Below are 18,875 nucleotides of genomic sequence, written 5' to 3'. Positions count from 1 at the left end.
CCGCAGAGGTGGGATGGATGAAAAAATCCTCCTCACTGGCACTTTAAAAATTTAATACTTTGTGAAGCATTGTTTCATTGTATTCCCCGTGGGCTTGTCCCTCCTAGCATACCAGGCTATTACGGGGTTTGCCACCCCTTCCTTTTTCTGGCTGGCTACTGTTGGCAGGAGGATGTTGGACTGGATGGACCTTTGGTTTGATCCTGCATGGCTGCTGCCACCAACCACCTTCTGAAATGGGCCCTATCCTTATCCTTTTTACAGCTGTTGGATCTACAACAAGAGGCAAGGAACTGCTCTCATCACTGTGCGTTGTCTGAAGTTTTAAAAATCCGTGTTATATGTAAGCTTGCTTTTATTCTGGTGTATTTTTAAAAAAAGCATTGTAACTCACTATGGGTCTTTTTTATGAGATGAGTGGGTCACAAATGTCTTAAATAAAGGAGTTGACAGGAAGCCAAGGGTGACTTCCTATGAAAGTACAAGCAGGGCAAAGCTGAGAGCAATGAATTCACTGGAGAGAAAGTGGGCAATGTTTGTGATATGTTTGGAACGGTAGATATATTAATCCTGTGTGTTCCTCTGTAGAGTTGTAAATGTGTAGTTCTTTTATTTCCATGACCATCAACATAGTTTTCTTCTAAAGTGAATAATAAATTATTACTACTATTACTATAACATGTATTTCTCGTCTGCCTTTCTCACTGAGATCCAAGGCGGATTACACAGTGAAATAAATGAATATATACAACGAAACACATTCCTTTGAAGATGATGCTTGCCGACCAAATCTCTTTCAAAGGCACAAGAAAGGGTTTGCTTGGGATTCCCCCCCCCCCTTGGTCAGCTGGCATTGCTTTACTTCTAGGGAGGGCGGCAGAAAACGCAAACCTGTCTGAATTTCTGCACTTTCTGCTGTTAAAGGAAGATGGCAAGTAAAAAGAAAATATTCATAAGCGGCGGGGGGGGGGGGATTGCCTCTTTGAGAAGACAATTTGAAGCCTTATTCCAGCCGAGCTGGGCACCTAAGGGTTAAAATGAGAGAGCCTCAGGTTCCTAGAGTGGCGTGGGAACACGGAGGGCGCCTGCATGTATGGCAACGGGATGATCCTGTCTACTTTCCACACCATAGACTCGCTCCTCCTCTTCCCTAGAAACTGCATTTTGAATTTCTCAGCACTGGGATCCTGGCGGGCATCCACGTGGGAGCAGTGAGTTTTAAACACTGGGAAGGGGGGTGGGTGGGAGGAGAATGAGATCCAATGGAAGGGAACGAAAAAAACCCAAATCAGAGATGGTAGGGAGTGGGGGTGTGGGTCGCAGGCTTGCCAGTGTAAGCCACCAAGTGTGGCATCTCGTTGCTCCAACCTGCAGCTCAGATCTGAGATGCTCGGGTTCCTTGGCTTAGTTTTGCAAACTGACCAGCCTTTCCCTCGGCTTTGCGAGTTCTGCGGTTTTCAGTTTGGGCTGTTTTAGACCTGCCGATAATAAACGGGGAGTTGCGGAATATGAAAGACAATAAGCAGGAGTCTTGTGTGGTACCTTAAAGATTAATCCTTTTTTATTTTAACAAAAAGGTCCGGAAGACTATAGCTCACTTCGTCAGTGGCGTGAAGTGGGTCCTTCTTTACTGAAGCTCTATGGGGGGGGCAGGGGCGGGGGGGGGAGAGAAACGTCCCCCCCAAAAAACCTCTAAGTTCCCCACCTCCCAGGGTCCCAAAATGTGTCGAGGTACGAGACATCTTCTTAAAGAATGTTTTCATTATATTTCTTTTAAAAAATAAATGCCTCTTACCTGATTAATTGGTGGCATTTTTCTTTTAGGCAAAGGAAAATATATTTAATTTAACCAAAGAGACAACTAAACAACAAAAAACACCCTTAGTTTTTCTTAAGTACTCAGCCTAAGACAATTCATTTGTAACAAGCCTTAAAAATCATTTCAGGTGGGTAGCCATGTTGGTCTGCAGTAGAAAAACAAAATTTGAGTCCACTAGCACCTTGAAGGCCAATAAGATTCCCAGGTTATGAGCTTCAGGAGTCAAAACTCAAAGGGAGCTTTAATGAAAACTTATACCCCGGAAATCTTGTTGGTTCATAAGGTGCTACTGGACTCAGATCTTGCTCTTCTGAAAACCATTAAACACCCATTTTTTAAAAGGCTCTGGTTGCAGGTTTACCTATCTTTTAAAAACAAACCTTTGTACATGTTCATTTTTCTGTCAGTACAAATGGCAGGTGTTTGTTTACTAAACACATTCCTGTCCTGCCTTCCCAGTTCAGTTCAAGGCAACATAATGGTTGTCAGTACCATAAAATAAAAACTGCCCTTTTCCAAATCGATAATACCAATTGCAGATGGTGGGAGAAAACCCAGCCCACTCCATAGGAGTGTGAAATAGTAAAGCCAGAAGATTGCATCAGGGTCAACCATGATTGTGAGGTGGTGAGAATGAATAAGTACTAATTGAGTGAACCAAAAGACAACTGAAAGAAAAAATGTCTTTCTTGGCCTCGTGTCTAAATATCATCAATGACAGCAGCAGGCAAAACTCTCTGGGGAGGCTGTGCCAAGTGGGCCATACATGTTACAGTGCTGCGCAAAGGTGTGCTACTGTCCCCAGCTCTGCTAGAGGGATCCTCAAGAAAGCAAAAGAGCTGAATTACATGGGAGGAGATGGTCTGTCCGCTATCCAGGTTCTGGACCACTAAAGCCAGAAGTTGGCATTAGGCCCAAGTGCTGCGAAATATGTAGCAGCTACTTATAAATATGCTGGTGTGCTAGCCAAACTAAAGGGGAGCAGGGAGACACATTGAGCCAAATGTACTGGGCACAAGATGAGCCCCAAAGGGGCACCACCTACATCGTGGAAGCTTGCCTCAGACATGACTGGAGGATGTAAGGGGTGTATGCCCTTCCTGTTGCCCCCGGTGTGTGCTGCTGTTTTATTTATTTTTACTTATTTATGTCATTTATAGTCTGCCTTTCTCACTGAGAGTCAAGGCGGATTACACAGTATGAGATTAGTACAATCCGTATCAAATATATTTCCATACAGTATCAAGGACATTCCCACAAACAATGCCATAGGGTAAACAAGCACGAGTTTAAAAGACATAGCACTAGCAAGAATCCAATGAAGAGTAGAAAAAATATTGAAACAGAATATAATCAATTCTAGGACTAATATTAGACAACATGGAGCACAGGTGGTACATAGGAGTACATATTTAAAGCAACAGATAATATGTAAGGCAATATAGTGATGAAGTCTACGGTCCCTAACTCATTAGCATGAAGCATCTGAGACCCCATCCATGCAATACTGCCCTCCCATTTGAACTGCAGTTTGCGGTTCAATTTGAAATGCAGTTTGAACTGTTGGGCTCTCCCACCAGTTCAAACTGCTTTTGGCAGCATACTGGTTCTGACTTGTGAAAGTGATGGTAGTATAAACACTCGCTAATATTTTTGATGCTGCAAGATTCCTAGGTTTTTTTGGGGGGGGGCGTTGTTATGTGGGGAAGGAATGCTGCAACTGACCACCATGGCGCCCCTCTGGAAGCTATGGCAGATCCTGTAAAAACAGAAGTAGTGGGATCCTTGCAGTGTGTCCCTGTTAACATCATGACCATTTTGGACCAGCTGTGGTTTCCAAGCAATCCAAAGCTGCATTTTGGATAGTGTTTCAGTTGGTTCCTCTTTCTCTTTTCCAGGGCGAAGTGTATTTTTCTCACTAGTGTAGAGCTAGAGGGTTTGTAGCCTCTGGTTTCTTGAGATCTTCCAGACCCACTTCCTTTGAGACCAGCCAGCCGAAATGGACTAATTCTGCTCCCCACTGCTTGGATGCAGGAAGTGATCAAGGCTTTATTAATATGTGGCCAGAATTGGACTAAGATTGTCGGTGACAAGAAGAAATGTCCACAGAACAGGAGGCAGTGACAACCGTGGGTCTCCTGTATGAGTCTGTGGAAGATGAAGGGATAAAAATAGCTGGGAGGACCCTGTGTGTTGCCCAGGATGGGACTATTGGACAGTTTGTGAGTTGGGTCCCTTCGGAGCAGGGGAGCCAGGAGGCAGAGGAGGGATTGGCCCAGACCTGGGAAGTCCAATGGCAGGAGTTCTTGAAAGCAGTTCATGAACCTCATTGCGGGAACCCAGAGTCGCCAAAGACCATGCGGTGGGAAGTAACCAAGTCCTCTCTGGTTCCTTCGGAAACGGCAGCTGGTTCCAGCAGCTGGCCTGGAGGGGAGGGGATGCTCAGTTTGTCTCCAGGCCTCTGTGAGGAAGCCCCACACACCTCTAACAGCACAAGTGCCAGAGAAAGTGGAGATGGTGCAGAAGTAGTGGGGGAGAGCCCAAGCACGGGTGTTGCTGATGCAGAAGTACAACGTCAGCACTTCAGGCAGTTCCGCTACCAGGAGGCTGAGGGGCCCCGGGAGGTTTATGTTCAGCTCTGGGAACGTTGCCGTCAGTGGCTGCAGCCAGAGAAACACACCAAGGAGCAGATCCTGGAGCTGGTGATCCTGGAGCAGTTCCTGGCCATCCTGCCACCAGAGATCCAAAGCTGGGTCCAGGAAGGCCGCCCAGAGACTTGCTTCCAGGCAGTGGCCCGAGCAGAGGATTTCTTGATGGGACAACAGGAGACCGAGGGATGGGAGCCACAGGTGAGCACAGCAGTCCTTGAGCTACCTTTAAGTGCCAGTTTTTTCTCCACTACTCTGAATGACACTCTCCTCTGCTGTTCCAGGTGCTGCATACATCCGCAGAGGTGGCTGCTGGTTCCTCCAGTGTGGACCAAGCTCTCCTGGACCTGTACAGGGAGGTGAAGCAAGAGGGTGACCGAGATGCCAGCTGGCTGGGTACAGAACCTCTTTTTCTCTGCCGAAGAGGCAGAATTGGTTTAATTCAGGGAAGGGCCGTGGCTCTGTGGACCAGCATCTGCTTGGCATGCAGGAGGTCCCACATTCAATCCACGGCACCTCCAGTTAAAAGGATTGCTTAGTAGGTGATGTGACAGACCTCCATCTGAGACCCTGGAGAGCCACTGCCGTTCTGAGTAGACGATACTGCCTTGATGGGCCGCATCAGTATAAGGCAGCTTTGTGTGTCCATGTGTGTTTAAATGCTTGTGGCCTGTTTCTTCCACGCCAAAAATTCTGCAAACTGATTTGTTTGGTTGAAAATATTAATATCCCAGTTACATATGCAGTGCTTTTTTGTTTTTTAAAAAAAGGTGCTAGTACTCCTATTTCTACCAAATCACCCCTCTGCAGATCCACATCGAGCTATTCCAGTGGGTCTACTCTTCCCCTGGCTGAGTGAGGTGGGCCAGCGCTCGAGGTCAGGACTTGGGACCCACCCACCCCCCACAAAGGTGCCCGTACTTGATACTGGGGAGTGACTGTACAGTAAAAGCACTGAATATATATTTTTAAAACCTTCAGAAATAAAAGTTACACAGTGCAATCATGAGCAAAGTTACACCTTTCTAAGTCCATTGAATAGTTTAAAAAAAAGTAAGTAACTCTGTAGCAAATTTTTTCTTTATTTGGGATGTCTTTTCTCTTCCCTCTCCCTGCAGAAAACCCAATGATTTATATCATTGGCCACAATAGATCTCCTTTAAGCGGCAGTTCAGTGTCCTTTTCTTTTAACTCTGGAAATTTAAAATATGGATAGAGTGTGTGTGTGAAGGGGAGTGGTGAGCTCCCCTTCACTGGCAGTTTTCAAGAAGAGGCTGGATGAATACTTGTCGGAGATGCTTTAGGCTGATCCTGCACTGGGCAGGGGGTTGGACTAGATGGTCTGTATGGCCCCTTCCAACTCTATGATTCTATGAATTAAGGCTTGTTACAATTGACATGCCTGATGCAGTTCTGTTTTCTGTGCCATTTTGTATTTTCTTCTTATTTTTTATTTACAATATTTACACCCCACCTTTCTCCCCCCCCAAGGGCCCCCAAGGTGGCTAACAGTTAAAACAGCATGATAAAAATACATCATAAAACACATTCAAACCAAAGTTGAGATATGCTCATAAGTCATAAGGTGAGAAGGAGAAGTCATTGAGGGACTGCCAGATGAAACGGAAAGTCTTCACCCACTGGTAGAAGGCAGTGACAGAAGGGGAGCATGCAGTGAGTTTGAATAGTTTTGAGGCCACAACTCAGAAGGCTTCCCCTGAAGTGCCACCCATCTAACCTCAGAAACTGGGGGACCCGAGGCAGAAATTGTAGTTTCTCAAATTGTTATAGAGAGATGGAAATTCTTTTTGTAACAAAAATGTTAAGAAAAAAAACCCCAATTATTATCGCATACAAAGTCCTTCATAGTCTTGGTCATTTCTGTAGGACCGCCTCTCCCTCTATGTACCACCATATCAGCTTTCCTCATCAGAGCAGGGCCTTCTGCAGGTGCCACCATACAAATGGGCAAAATCAACAGTTGCCTGTACATGCATCTTCTCTGTGGTGACTTCCACCTTATGGAACAGCCTACCTGAAGAGGTCAGGGAAACTCCCACTCTCCTGGCTTTTTGCAAGCTTTGCAAAAACGAATTATTCAGGAGGGCTGTTTTACACAGGTAAGAGGGCTGTGCTTTAAGGAAATGGTTCAGAGAGATGCTTTGGTATAGGGACAGGAACTGTGGACTATATTACTGTGTACTGTGTCTGTTGCTGCAAGTATGCTCCTACTGGGTAGTTCCATATCATTTAATATGGCATGTCAAATTGCTTATGTTTTGTTTCAGAATTGTTTCAGCTCTGTGTCAGATTTCTGCTTGCTTTTTAATTTTTTTAATCCTTACTTTATTGTATTGATTACTGAATGTCCCAGATATGGTTCATATTAACCTACACTATGGTTGTTGTGGGTTTTCCGGGCTGTATTGCCGTGGTCTTGGCATTGTAGTTCCTGACGTTTCGCCAGCAGCTGTGGCTGGCATCTTCAGAGGTGTAGCACCAAAAGATAGAGATCTCTCAGTGTCTGAGAGATACACTGAGAGATACACTGAGAGATCTCTATCTTTTGGTGCTACACCTCTGAAGATGCCAGCCACAGCTGCTGGCGAAATGTCAGGAACTACAATGCCAAGACCACAGCAATACAGCCCGGAAAACCCACAACAACCATCGTTCTCCGGCCGTGAAATACAACCTACACTATGTAATCTACCTTGAGTCTCAGTGAGAAAGGCAGACTATAAATAATGAAAAATGATAAAGCGAAGAAAAAAGCCAGTTAATTACCATCCCAGGCCCTGCAATTTATATTTATTCATTTATGCCTCTTCTTTTAACCCCAGTGGGACCCAAACCCATATACATTGTTCTCCTCACATCTATTTGATCTTCACAGCAATCCTGAGAGGTAGGTTAGGCTGAGAATGTGTGACTGGCCCAAGGGCATCCAGTGAGCTTCCTTGGCAGAGCAGATCCTAGTCTGACATTGTAACCATTACACCACAATAACATTCAGAGAGAGGGTTCAGATTGAATAATACAAATTGAAAAACAACTAAGAGAAAGCAAAATCAACCTGTGGGCTGTGAAAATGTTCTCGCCAGAGACCTTAATCTCGGTAGACTTGATGCTGGGCGAATTCCTGTGGTGAAGAAGTTCTGCAGTCAGGGCTACCATGGCACATTTTCAGGCTGGCTGTCGGGTTCTCTATATTGAGAGTTTACTTTTTCTCTTTCCTTCACTGTTCCAGGAGGAGATGGGCTGCTGCTGAATGTGGATGGTGTGGAAAGAGCCGAGTGGGAAGAGCTGGATGTGGACTTTGGAGATTCAGGTGAACTGGAGAGGCAGGAAGAAAACCTAGCAGAGGTGTGGAGGAATTCAGTGATTGCTGATAGCCAGGAAGACTGCCTTGAGACTGCAGTCCCACCCACAAGGACAAAAGAGAACACTGTCTTCAGGAAACGCTTTGCCTCCAAACTTGGCCTCAGTAGACGTCAGAGGATCCACACAGGACCGAAGCCCCACAAATGCACAGAGTGTGGGCAGTCGTTCACCCGGAGAGCGAATCTTTTTCGACATCAGACGCTCCACACAGGAGAGAGGTCGCACTTCTGCACGGATTGTGGCCGAAGCTTTACTCGGCGAGAGAATCTGATCCGACACTTGAAGATCCACACAGGTGAGAGAAAGAAGGGGAGGCATCCGGATGGCCCAGCACTACTAAGAAAAAAAGATGTACGTGAATGTAAGATCCAAAAAAAAAGTTGAAAAGTTGATATGCATTGTTTTTATTGTAGAGTTATTTAAGACGACACATATGTATTTGGAGGAACAATTTCATGATCATGGCTGTTCTGAGGGCACTATGGAGTAGTGCTTGTAAACATACAAAGCTATCAGAGCCAGTGTTGTTTAGTGGGTAGAGTGTCTGACTAGGATTTACAAGATCCAAGTTCGAATCCCCACTATGCCATGGAAGCTTTCTGGGTGACCTTGTGCCAGTCACACGTTCTCAGCCTAATCTTCACAGGGTTGTTGTGACGATAAAATGAAGAATGTTGTATGCTGCTTTGGGTCCCCGTTTGGGGAGAAAAGTGGGGTATAAGTGAAGCAAATAACTAAAACAAGTCAGACCATGAGTTCTGCTAGCTCAGTATCATTCCCTCCTGATCGGCTGCTGCTCAGGACAGAGAAAAGTCTTTCTTTCTCAGTGGTTGAAATGCTTGAAGCGGTGATCCCAGAGAAAGAACTGGAGTATGGTTGTTGTGGGTTTTCCGGGCTGTATTGCCGTGGTCTTGGCATTGTAGTTCCTGACGTTTCGCCAGCAGCTGTGGCTGGCATCTTCAGAGGTGTAGCACCAAAAGACAGAGATCTCTCAGTGTCACAGTGTGGAAAAGATGTAGGTCATTTGTATCTACTCAGGAGGGGTGGGGTTGAGCTGAGTCATCCTGTAAGGGTTTCCCAGGGTGTGGAATGCTAATGGCGGGAGGCTTCACTGTATCCTGAGGAGGTTCTTTTGCATATGGATTGGTACTTGAGGAACTGGAGTCCTTCTGCATGCAGATCAGATGCCCCACTATTGAGAAACAGTTTTGATGAATGTTTGAAACTGAGTTATCTTTAGCTCGTCTCCTCTGGCAGGCAACAGCCTTGCAGGATTTCAGGCAGAGAAGAGTCTTTCCAGCTAGCGGCTCCCAGAGGTTCCTTTAAGTGGACATGCGGAGACTGTCTGCAAAGCATGTGCTGCTGGAGCTCTGCATGCTCCTGAGGAATATATGACCTGTTACCAAATCAGTTTGGTTGTTGATACCCTCAGTATTAATAATAATAACAGTGTGCTCGTATGCCGCTCTTCTCGGCCGATTAGCATCCGCTCAGAGTGGTGAAAAAAGAGTATTGTCTGCTCTGACAAATATAGGCTTGAATCCAGACTAAGAAAAAGGAAAAAAAAATAGACTTCCAGTATACCAACACAACGTTCAATATCCACTCTACATATAATGTTCAAGGTTTTATTATTGATGCCATTGTGTTATATTCTTTGATGTATTGTTTTCATATGGCTATATTATATGTAGAGTGGATATTGAATGTTTGTGATTTTTTTCTGTTTGTGCGTCCTTTATTACAGTTTCATTTTTTCTATATCATGTGCATGTTACTTGGATTTATTGTATCGGAGAGTCAGTGTGGTGTAGTGGTTAAGAGCGGCAGGACTCTAATCTGGAGGACTGGGTTTGATTCCTCACTCCTCCACTTGAAGCCAGCTGAGTGACCTTGGGTCAGTCTCAGCTTCTAGGAGCTCTCTCAGCCCCTCCCACCTCACAGGCTGTTTTGTTGTGGGGATAATAATAACATACTTTGTAATCCGTTCTGAGTGGGCATTAAGTTGTCCTGAAGGGCAGTATATAAATCTGTTCTTGTTGTTGTTACTATATTTTCCCATTTTTACTGTCCCTTCGGACAGTACTGTCCCTTTTTACTGTCCCTTCGGACTTGGGTATCTTTTTGATATATTCATACTAGACATTTCTGCAGACATGAGAATTTCTGCTTATGGACTATGATTTTTCTGCCTCCTCCCTCCCATGTCAGGAAAAAAGGGACCGCCAGGAACAAGATTTCAGATTGCCCACATCTGTTTTGCAAATGGAGATGTTGGCAGTGTTCTTTTTGTGCACTGTCCCTTTAAGGGTGTGTGGAAACTGCCAATGATAGCAGAAAACCCCATAAGAGCACATAAATCAACAATGGAGACCCTCTTCCTATGGGGCCTTTGCTTTCACGTGGCATTCAGTTCCCTAAGACTTTGATTATTTACTTCCCCTGTAAAATCAAAAAGAGTCCAGTAGCACCTTTAAGACTAACCAATTTTATTATAGCATCCCATATTGGTTAGTCTTAAAGGTGCTACTGGACTCTTTTTGATTTTGCTTACTTCCCCTGTGTTCCCAAAAAAGACATTAAAAAAAAAAAGAAGCCAAATGGCCCGCAACCATTTTCAAACAGAGATGTCTGGACTCATGAGAAAAAGCTGCCAGCGTTTGGTGAGTGGGCCGTCTCTTTAAGGGCGTGTGGAAATGGCCATTCTTTGAACTGAAGTTTGGCTAAAATATTTAGGAACTAACTGTAATAAAACTGATTAAACGAGCAAGCTGGCTAGGGTTGCCAGCCTCCAGGTAGTGGCTGGAGATCTCCCGAAATTACAACTGGTCTCCAGGCCACAGAGATCAGTTCACCTGGAGAAAATGGCCACTTTGGGGGGTGGACTCTATGGAATTATGCCATGCCGAGGTCTTTTCCCTCCCCAAATCCCACTTTCTCCAGGTTTCTCCAGGTTTCACCCCCCAGATCTCCAGGAATTTCCTAATTTGGAGCTGGCAACCCTAACGCTGGCAGGAGTGGGGTTAAAAATAAAATCTCCTGCTTGCTCAGAAAGGCAGAAGTGCCTCTTTCAAAACAGCGTCCATTTATGTGCTAGGATCGAGTTGTGGGTTAGAGAGAGGAATTCCTGTATACTGGCACTCTGTCCATTGCTTTTCCCCTCCATAAAACCCCCTCAATGGACACAAAACATAACCAGTTAGTTCCAAATGAGACATAACGATGTCCTTGTGGCCGCCATAAGGATGATAATATCATTTTAAAGTCAATTAAAAATGTCATGAGGGCCCAATCCTGCAATACAGTGCTCTCCCCCCAACCCCAACTCCTATCAAATGCCAAAACTCCTGCTGGGAGTTTTGCCCATTTTGGCTCTTGTTAAGGTACAGGAAGGAAACAGGCCCGATGTTGGCTAGTCTGTCCTTCTTTCAAAGAGTTAAGGGCAGCATAGATTATTCTACCCGCTTTCATTTTTCATCCTTGCAACAAGCCTGGGAGGCAAGTTAGGCTGTGGGAGAGCGAATGAACCCAGATCACATAAATGTACTTTGTGGTTGAATTTGGAACCTGGTTTTCTCCTGGCCTCGTCCAGCTCTTGAGCCACGATATAGCGCTGCTTCGTAACTGAGCTACGCTTTAGGTTTATCTCAGTATGCAGGGTGGCAGAGGTGTGCGGGCTGACATCCTCTCCTCCATTTTATCATCACAACCACCCTGTGATGTAGGTTAGGCTGTGAGTGTGTGATTGGCCCAAGGTCACCCGGCAAGCTTCTGTGGTGTAGGGGGGATTTGAATCTGGGTCTCTCAGATACTGGTTTGATACTAACCACTATGCCACAATGGCATTGAAGCTCTGGATCATCCCCTTATATTTTACTAAAATTATTGAATGAATGAAATTAATTATCTTAAACCAACAGCAAGGGAAGCAAATAACTGAGCGATTTTTCTCTATTTTAGAAATTTCTGTTTATCAGGTATATAAATCAGAATTATATAATACGACATGATATTAATAGATTTATAGGTCCCTTAAAATAGTATTAATAAAAACCATATTCGATTAATTGTATTTGCCAGTTTGATTTGCCCTGTTCCACCAGAGAAGTCAAAATCTCCCACTGCCACAAAATTGCAGGCCTAGAAAAAGCAACCTCAGCCCCATTAAAGTCAGTCATGATTGATTTGTCCTTGTGCACATTTGCTCAGAATGAAGTCCTAGAGGAAGCATTGGGACTTACTCCTGAATAAGGACATAAGAAGAGCCCTTCCGGATCGGACCAGGGCTACATCTAGTCCAGCATCCTGTCTCACACAGTGACCAACTAGTTGTCCTGGAGGGCTAGAAGACAGGGCTTAGAGGCTGAGGCCTTCTCCTAGCTCTGCCCCCTAGCACTCGTCTTCAGAAGCTGACATCTCTGAATGTGGAGGTTCCCTTTAGTCACCGTAGCTGATAGATCTATCCTCTATGAATCTGTCTAATCCCTTTTAAACTTGTCTCTGCCTGTGGCCATCACTACATTCCCTGACAGTGGATTCCACAGTTTAATCACTTGTTGAGTAAAGTATTTCATAGAATCTTAGAGTTGGAAGGGACCTCCAGGGGCTTCTAGTCCAACTCCCTGCACAATGCAGGAAATTCACAACTATCTCCCCATCCACACACACACCCAGTGACCCCTGTTCCATGCCCAGAAGATGGCAAAACACTGTCAGGATTCCTAGCTGAACTGGCCTGGGGAACATTGCTACCTGACCCCAAGGTGGCAATTGGCGTTATCCTGGGCATGTAAGAAGGGGACACGAGAACTAAGCACTGATGTAACCCTCTTCCTCTCGTGATCTGCCTAGGTTCACGGAATCAGCATGGCTGTCAGATGACCATCTAGCCTCTGCTTAAAAACCTCCAAAGAAGGAGAGCCCACCACCACCTGTCCTGAATCTATGCCCATCAACTTCATTGGGTGACCCGGAGTTCTAATATTTTGGGAGAAATAGTTATCCCCAGAACTGCAGCTTTTGTCTGCAGTGAACCCAGTGGGACAAGGATTTTGCATGTGATCAACATACACCCCTCACTGTTTCAGCAGCATGCTGGATTGGGGGTCACTTGGTTTGTTCCTTGTTCTCCCAGGCATTAATTTGTTGTTCTCATCTTTGTTTTCTCCTTTGCTCTATCACTAAATTTATCCGTTTATTCTAGCAGGCAATGGATGGGTGATCGAGAATGAAGGAGAACGCCTTTGGACAACACTGAAGGCAAAAGAGACCTCTGGAACTCAACGAAAATGGAAAGGGGATGAGAGAAGCCAAACAGAAAATCGGAAGCAAAGATCCATTGCTGATCATAATAGTGACTTCTTTCAGATATCTGTCCCGCAAATGGTACACAAAGGGATGCAAAAGTATTCATGCCTGATTTGTGGGAAAATATTTACTCACCAGTCAAGCCTTAGTAGACATCAGAAAATCCACCATCCAGATACAAAGCAGTTTTCATGTTCAGATTGTGGGAAGAATCTGGGCCAGATGCCAAACTGTAGAAGACTCGAAGCCATGCCTGCAGGAGAAAAAACATATCAATGTTTTAAGTGTGAAAAAAGACATTCTCTAAAACTTACTAGTCGCAAGAGAAACAGCACAGGGAAGAAACCACACAAGTGCTTGGACTGTGATTACAGCTTCAGCTGCCTGTCACACCTTCTCAGACATCAGAGAATCCACACAGGAGAGAAACCCTATACCTGTTCAGCCTGCGGAAAGAGCTTCCGTCAGACTGCCCACCTTGTTAAACATGAGAGGACACACAAAGACCAGAAAGAGTATTTATTCTGATGTTACAAGAAAATCTTCCCCTGGTGTTCAAGCCTTATTTAAATATGAACACATGCAAGGAGGAGGCATTTATAAAACATGTCGAACAGTGGGACAGTTTTAGTTAGAGATGGATCTTATTGCTTGTTTGCAACACTGAAATGTAACTATGGATGTGCATTCATTTCCAAACAAACAAAAAACTTATTGGAAAAGCCCCTCTCATTAGTTTAGTTCATGTTTCCTGGTGTCTGGTTAGTGAAAACAAGGATGTCAGAGACAGAGTGGAGAGAGAATGAGCAAGATATAAGAAACTGACAGAGAGGCTTTCCAATTGGCAAAGCCAAACAGATCTCATAAGAGAAGACATTCCAGGGGGTGGGGGTGGGGGTAAGCAAGAGACAGGGAACTGAGATAGAAGCTTTCCCACTGGGGGAAATTTGTAATTCAATGGGAATGATAATGAATCCAATTAAAACAAAGTAGAGTTTTTGAAATGAAAACAGGTGGGATGTTGCACATCCCTGTATTACCCAGTTCTGAATGTGGGTGCTTACGTTTGGACTGTGTAAATGAGATTTGTGGAGGGGAAGGCGGCATGGTAAAGCTTGATTTAATCAAATCTTGGAAGCTAAGCAGGTCAGTAGGAGACCACCAAGGAAGACCCTGCAGAGGAAGGCAATAGCAGGCAAATCACCTCTCCTTCTCGCATGCCTCAAAAGCCCCTTGGTGGGGTGGCCATAAGCTGGTTGTGACTTGACAGCACATGCATATGTAAAGGAGGTTTGTAGTCAGCAAGACTTATATGGTGAGTAAAGAATAAGCTCTAGGTGATTAGGCAAGGGTGTTTTGTTTGTTATTTTTAAAATTTGATTTTTTTTTAAAATTCCCCCTCCTAGCTTTCAGTGGATTTTCCCTTCTTCATTCTGGCAGTTCTTTCTCTGAAGCTGCCATATATTTGTGGCCTGTCAGATGCCCCCAGAAAGCCCACAAACAAAGCACGGGGGCCAGAGCTTGGGCCCCCATCCCATCTCAAACTGAGCACATGATCCCTCCACATGTTGACAGAAGGCACAGGGAGGGAGAGCTAGTGTGGAAGCCCTGCCCCTGCCTACGTGTGATTGACAGTTCAGGAGCACAGTTCCCACACTGAGAGGGAGTATCAAGGCATACGCTCCCTTCCCATTCTTGGCAATGTTCAGAAAACAGCATCCCCCATCACGGTGGGAACACAGATATGGAAGAAGCCTCCCCTCCTAGGCACTGTGCTCCCAAGATGGCTGTCCCAGCTCCCTCTCCTCTCATGTTCAGTCAATGTAATGAAGGGTTTGTGTTACAGGACTTCAGGACTCTGGAGTTGGAAAGTGGCCTTTGAGGACCACCTAGTCTCACCATCTGCTCATTTCAGGAACTCCAAAGCCAAAATATTCTCCACAGAGTGATGTCCAGCTTCTGCTTGTGGGCCATAAGTGAGGAGAAACCCACCCCATCACTCTGGGCAATTATTGGTTCCACCGTTGAACTGCTCTTGTTGTTAGGAAGTTTTTCTCATCGTGTTCAACCCGAATCTCTGTCAGCTCTCGTCTTGTGCACCAGAGCATCTTTGCCCTCACTCATGGGACAGCTCTTCAAGTATTTGAAGAGTGTGATCCTGCCTCTCCTCAGCCTTTCCATTTTCCAAGCTTAAACGTACCCCATTCCCCTCTCCCTCTCCTTGGTTTCCAGACCCCAGCTCATCTTTGCCCTCCTCTCAACCTGTCCCAATTTGTCTACATCTGTCTTCAAGTGCCATGCCCAGAACAGGACACAGTCCTCTGGAAAAGACAGGACTCTTGCACAGACTACAGCGCAGGCTTTACTTCTCCATTGCATCAAGTTTCTTTTTTGTCACATTCTTTTGATCCACACATGTGGTCCTGTGCAAGATGATCACACCGAACATACAAATTGCATCAAGTTTGCTTTTTTAGCAATGGCTTCTCAATGAGCACAAGACTGTTGGTAATGTTGGGAGGGGAGCAAGGCCAAGGAATTTGTTGCAAAGACCACCATGCATACAGCACTGTACAACATTTGGGAATGGAAAAAATGTAGCAGTGGAGGTTCCTTGAAGCATTAATTTCACTTCAGATACAAGGGCAGGTCACTTGGAACTCCAAATAATGGGTTTTTTTTTCAGAAACATCCCTTCGTAGATGCACTGAGAATCGGATGAGTGTCTTTGTGAACAAATGACACTTCCTTGCATCAAATCAGACTCCTGGTCGATCAGGGTCCATATTATCTATTCAGATTGATCTCTAGGATCTCTGCTGTATTTCACATCATGCCTACTACTTTTCCTTTTATTGGGAGATGTCAGGAATTGAACCTGGGTCCTCTGTGGGCTAGAAACATTTGGTGGCTCTTTTGGGTTGTAATATAGTTCCTCAAAAAACTTTTGGTTGATTTTCTAAAAGAATTCTCTGATTAATCTAGCATCACATTAATCTGAGGAAAGTTTGAAGATTTTTTTTTTTAAATTCAGGTGTTTACAAAAAGATGGCTGATGGGCACCATCTTAAAAAGAGTCATTCCCTTTTTCTCACGCATCTTAAAACTCATGGGCTGAAAAGAGGATGTTCTTCAGAACTGATGAGTTGGATCCTACCATTCTGGAGGAGGAGCGCTCTGTACTTAGCTGAACAGAATAGTAGGATCTAACACATTTTTTTTAAAAGTGCAAGTGTATACAGATTAAATCCATTAATTGATTCAGACTAGTATGCTTTTAGGTTGTGTGAAGGCCCAACTGTTGACTCCGATATCCACTGTGTGTGTGGGGGCGGAGGGAGGTCATAACCTGGAGACATTTTTCTTCAGAAGGGGTGAGAGAACTTTACAGAGCAAGGAAAGATCTCAAGGTAAAATTCAAGAACAATCAACGTGAGATATGGCTTGGAAGGAGAAGAAAATCTATACAATGTGATGGGTGTTGAATTCCAAAAGTGGGGAATACATAGCCTTTTCAGGGATCAATTTGGGTGAAGAGTTGCAGCCTGTGAATGAAATATGCTACGAAGTATTTGAATAAATGGTTCTTTTGTAAAACAAAACGGATCACTTCTGTGGATGAGTAACAATGAGAAACCTCTTTTTTTACTTTGAAAACATGAAGTTGCCTACGTCTGAATCATACCCTTGGTTCAATAAAGTCAGTCTTACCTACTCTGGCTATCTTTTTTAAACATTTCAGGGGATTTTAAAGAAATAATTGTATATAATGCTTAATTTATTTATTTAAACTATTTATAAACCTGCTTTTCTCCCACAGCAGGTAACAGAACAAGTTAAAACCCTAAAAACGGTAACAGCAATGCCTATAAAACCACAGCCCATGCCCCGCACAGCCAAAGGCACAGTCAGCAAACTAAAAGGTTTGTGTGAAGTGCTGTTAAGTTGCAGCTGATTTATATTCAGTGGTGACCCCCATAGGAGATTCAAATCCTGCTGTTCTACTGCAGAGTTGCAGTGCAATCCTAAGGAGTGTTACTCCAGTCTAAGCTCATTGATTTCAATGGGCTTGGACTGGAGTAACTCTCGTTAGGATTGCACTGTAACATGGCTACTCACCTGTTTGCTCTAGTCTAATCTGTGGTTGCCAACTGCAGTTTGCTAAATTCCTGGAGATTTTAGGGGTAGGGAGGGCAGTCAGGATGGGGCGCCATACAGTCCACCTTCTGAATTTTACATCATTTGTAGTCCGTCTTTCTCACTAAGACTCAAGCTGGATTACACAGTGTGAAAGTGCAATCAATACCAAAGACATTTCAATATGCATGTAATGGGTATATACATGCTATTTTGCAAAATTTAAAGAAAGAGAAAGATTTAAAGACTTAACAATATTGAAACAGAGCATAGGCAAATTCCATGCACATCTACGAGCAGCTGTTGATTTTGTCCATGTACAAGGTGGCACATGCAGAAGGCCTTGTTCAGATGAGCAAAGTTGCCCTGGAGGAATATAGGGAAAGAGGTGGTCGGTAGATATGATGGACCAAGGCTGTGAAGAGCTTTCTAGGTGAAAGCTTATGCTACAATAAAATTGGTTAGTCTTAAAGGTGCTACTGGACTCTTTTTGATTTTGCTACCACAGACTAACACGGCTAACTCCTCTGCATAGGTGATAGCCAGTACTTTGAATTGGGCTTGGTAGTGATAGGAAGCCAATGGAGTGACTGTAGAATGGGACCAATATTCATGGTTCTCCTAGCTCCTGATAATAGCCAAGCTGCAGCGTTCTGCACCAACTGGAGTCAGAACAGATCTCTGTTATCTGGAGACCAGCTGCAATTCTGAGAGAACTGCAGGTCCTACCTGGAGGTTGGCAACTTAGTTCAAGCCTATTGAAATCAAAGAAGTAATTCTGCAGCCAGCCATTTGCCCTGTAACACAGCGGCTTCTCTGGAATATACAGCGATTTTGTAGACCTCAAAAGGAAACAAAAACGGTTACATATATTATTATATGCTTGTTGATTCTTCAGTATGAAAACGTGTGTGTGAGTGTGTGTGTCTTGTTGTTGTTGAGGGGGAGGGGAACCAACATTTCCTCTTCTGTTGCTTTTTAATTTTTTCACTGTTGTTTCAAGTCGTCATTAGTCAAAAAGAATTACTGCCAAATAGGGGGGGGGGGGGAGAGAGAGAAGATGCTTCTTGGCCATCTAAGGAGTTAAAACCAACAGAGTTGAGAATCCTGGAAGGGCTTGGGAATGAATGGGTAAGGGTTTGGAGGAGGAGGGGGAAGCCCAGGGAGAAGCCGGACCCTCCTACCTCAGAGCTTTGCAGCGGCTTTCCCAGAAGAACTTGAGCTGGAAGGAACAGCTTGTGGGCAAGCAGTGAGTTAAAGGGGGGGCGGTTTTTCTTTTTATTTACATGCTGGGGGGGGGGGGGAGGAAGAGCAGGCAAGTGATGGAGGACGGCTATCAGCCCATTGCTCCACTGTTGTGGGGCATCTGGTTGCTCAATGCCAGGCTATAGTTTGGAGATTCAGGGACACAATGCTCTGATCTATGGTTAATTAAACAGAACAGCCAAATGACCTGGGTAGGGAAGTGGGCAGAGAGGAGACAGAGAAACTCCATTTTCAGAAGGGCTCTATCTTGTGGTTTCCAGATGTGGGCGCGGGAGATGACAGAAGGGCTGAGGAGCATGGCTATAGTGGTTAGA

The 18,875-nt window shown here is 44.6% G+C and overlaps 1 protein-coding gene across 1 annotated transcript; it reads left to right on the top strand.

Moving 5' to 3' along the window:
* Window positions 1-1,152: 1,152 nt before the first annotated feature.
* Window positions 1,153-13,833, top strand: LOC129327139 (zinc finger protein 24-like). Its single transcript, XM_054975606.1, has 5 exons — window positions 1,153-1,211; window positions 3,718-4,668; window positions 4,752-4,863; window positions 7,718-8,146; window positions 13,055-13,833. Exons 2-5 carry the CDS (start codon window positions 3,919-3,921, stop codon window positions 13,684-13,686), a joined length of 1,923 nt encoding a protein of 640 aa, XP_054831581.1. The 5' UTR covers window positions 1,153-1,211; window positions 3,718-3,918; the 3' UTR covers window positions 13,687-13,833.
* Window positions 13,834-18,875: the final 5,042 nt, after the last annotated feature.

The sequence above is a fragment of the Eublepharis macularius genome, chromosome 4 (genome assembly GCF_028583425.1).
Source record: "Eublepharis macularius isolate TG4126 chromosome 4, MPM_Emac_v1.0, whole genome shotgun sequence".
Taxonomy (NCBI): domain Eukaryota; kingdom Metazoa; phylum Chordata; class Lepidosauria; order Squamata; family Eublepharidae; genus Eublepharis; species Eublepharis macularius.
The sequence above is the reverse complement of the archived record's forward strand: the minus strand, read 5'-3'. Positions and strand labels throughout refer to the sequence as shown.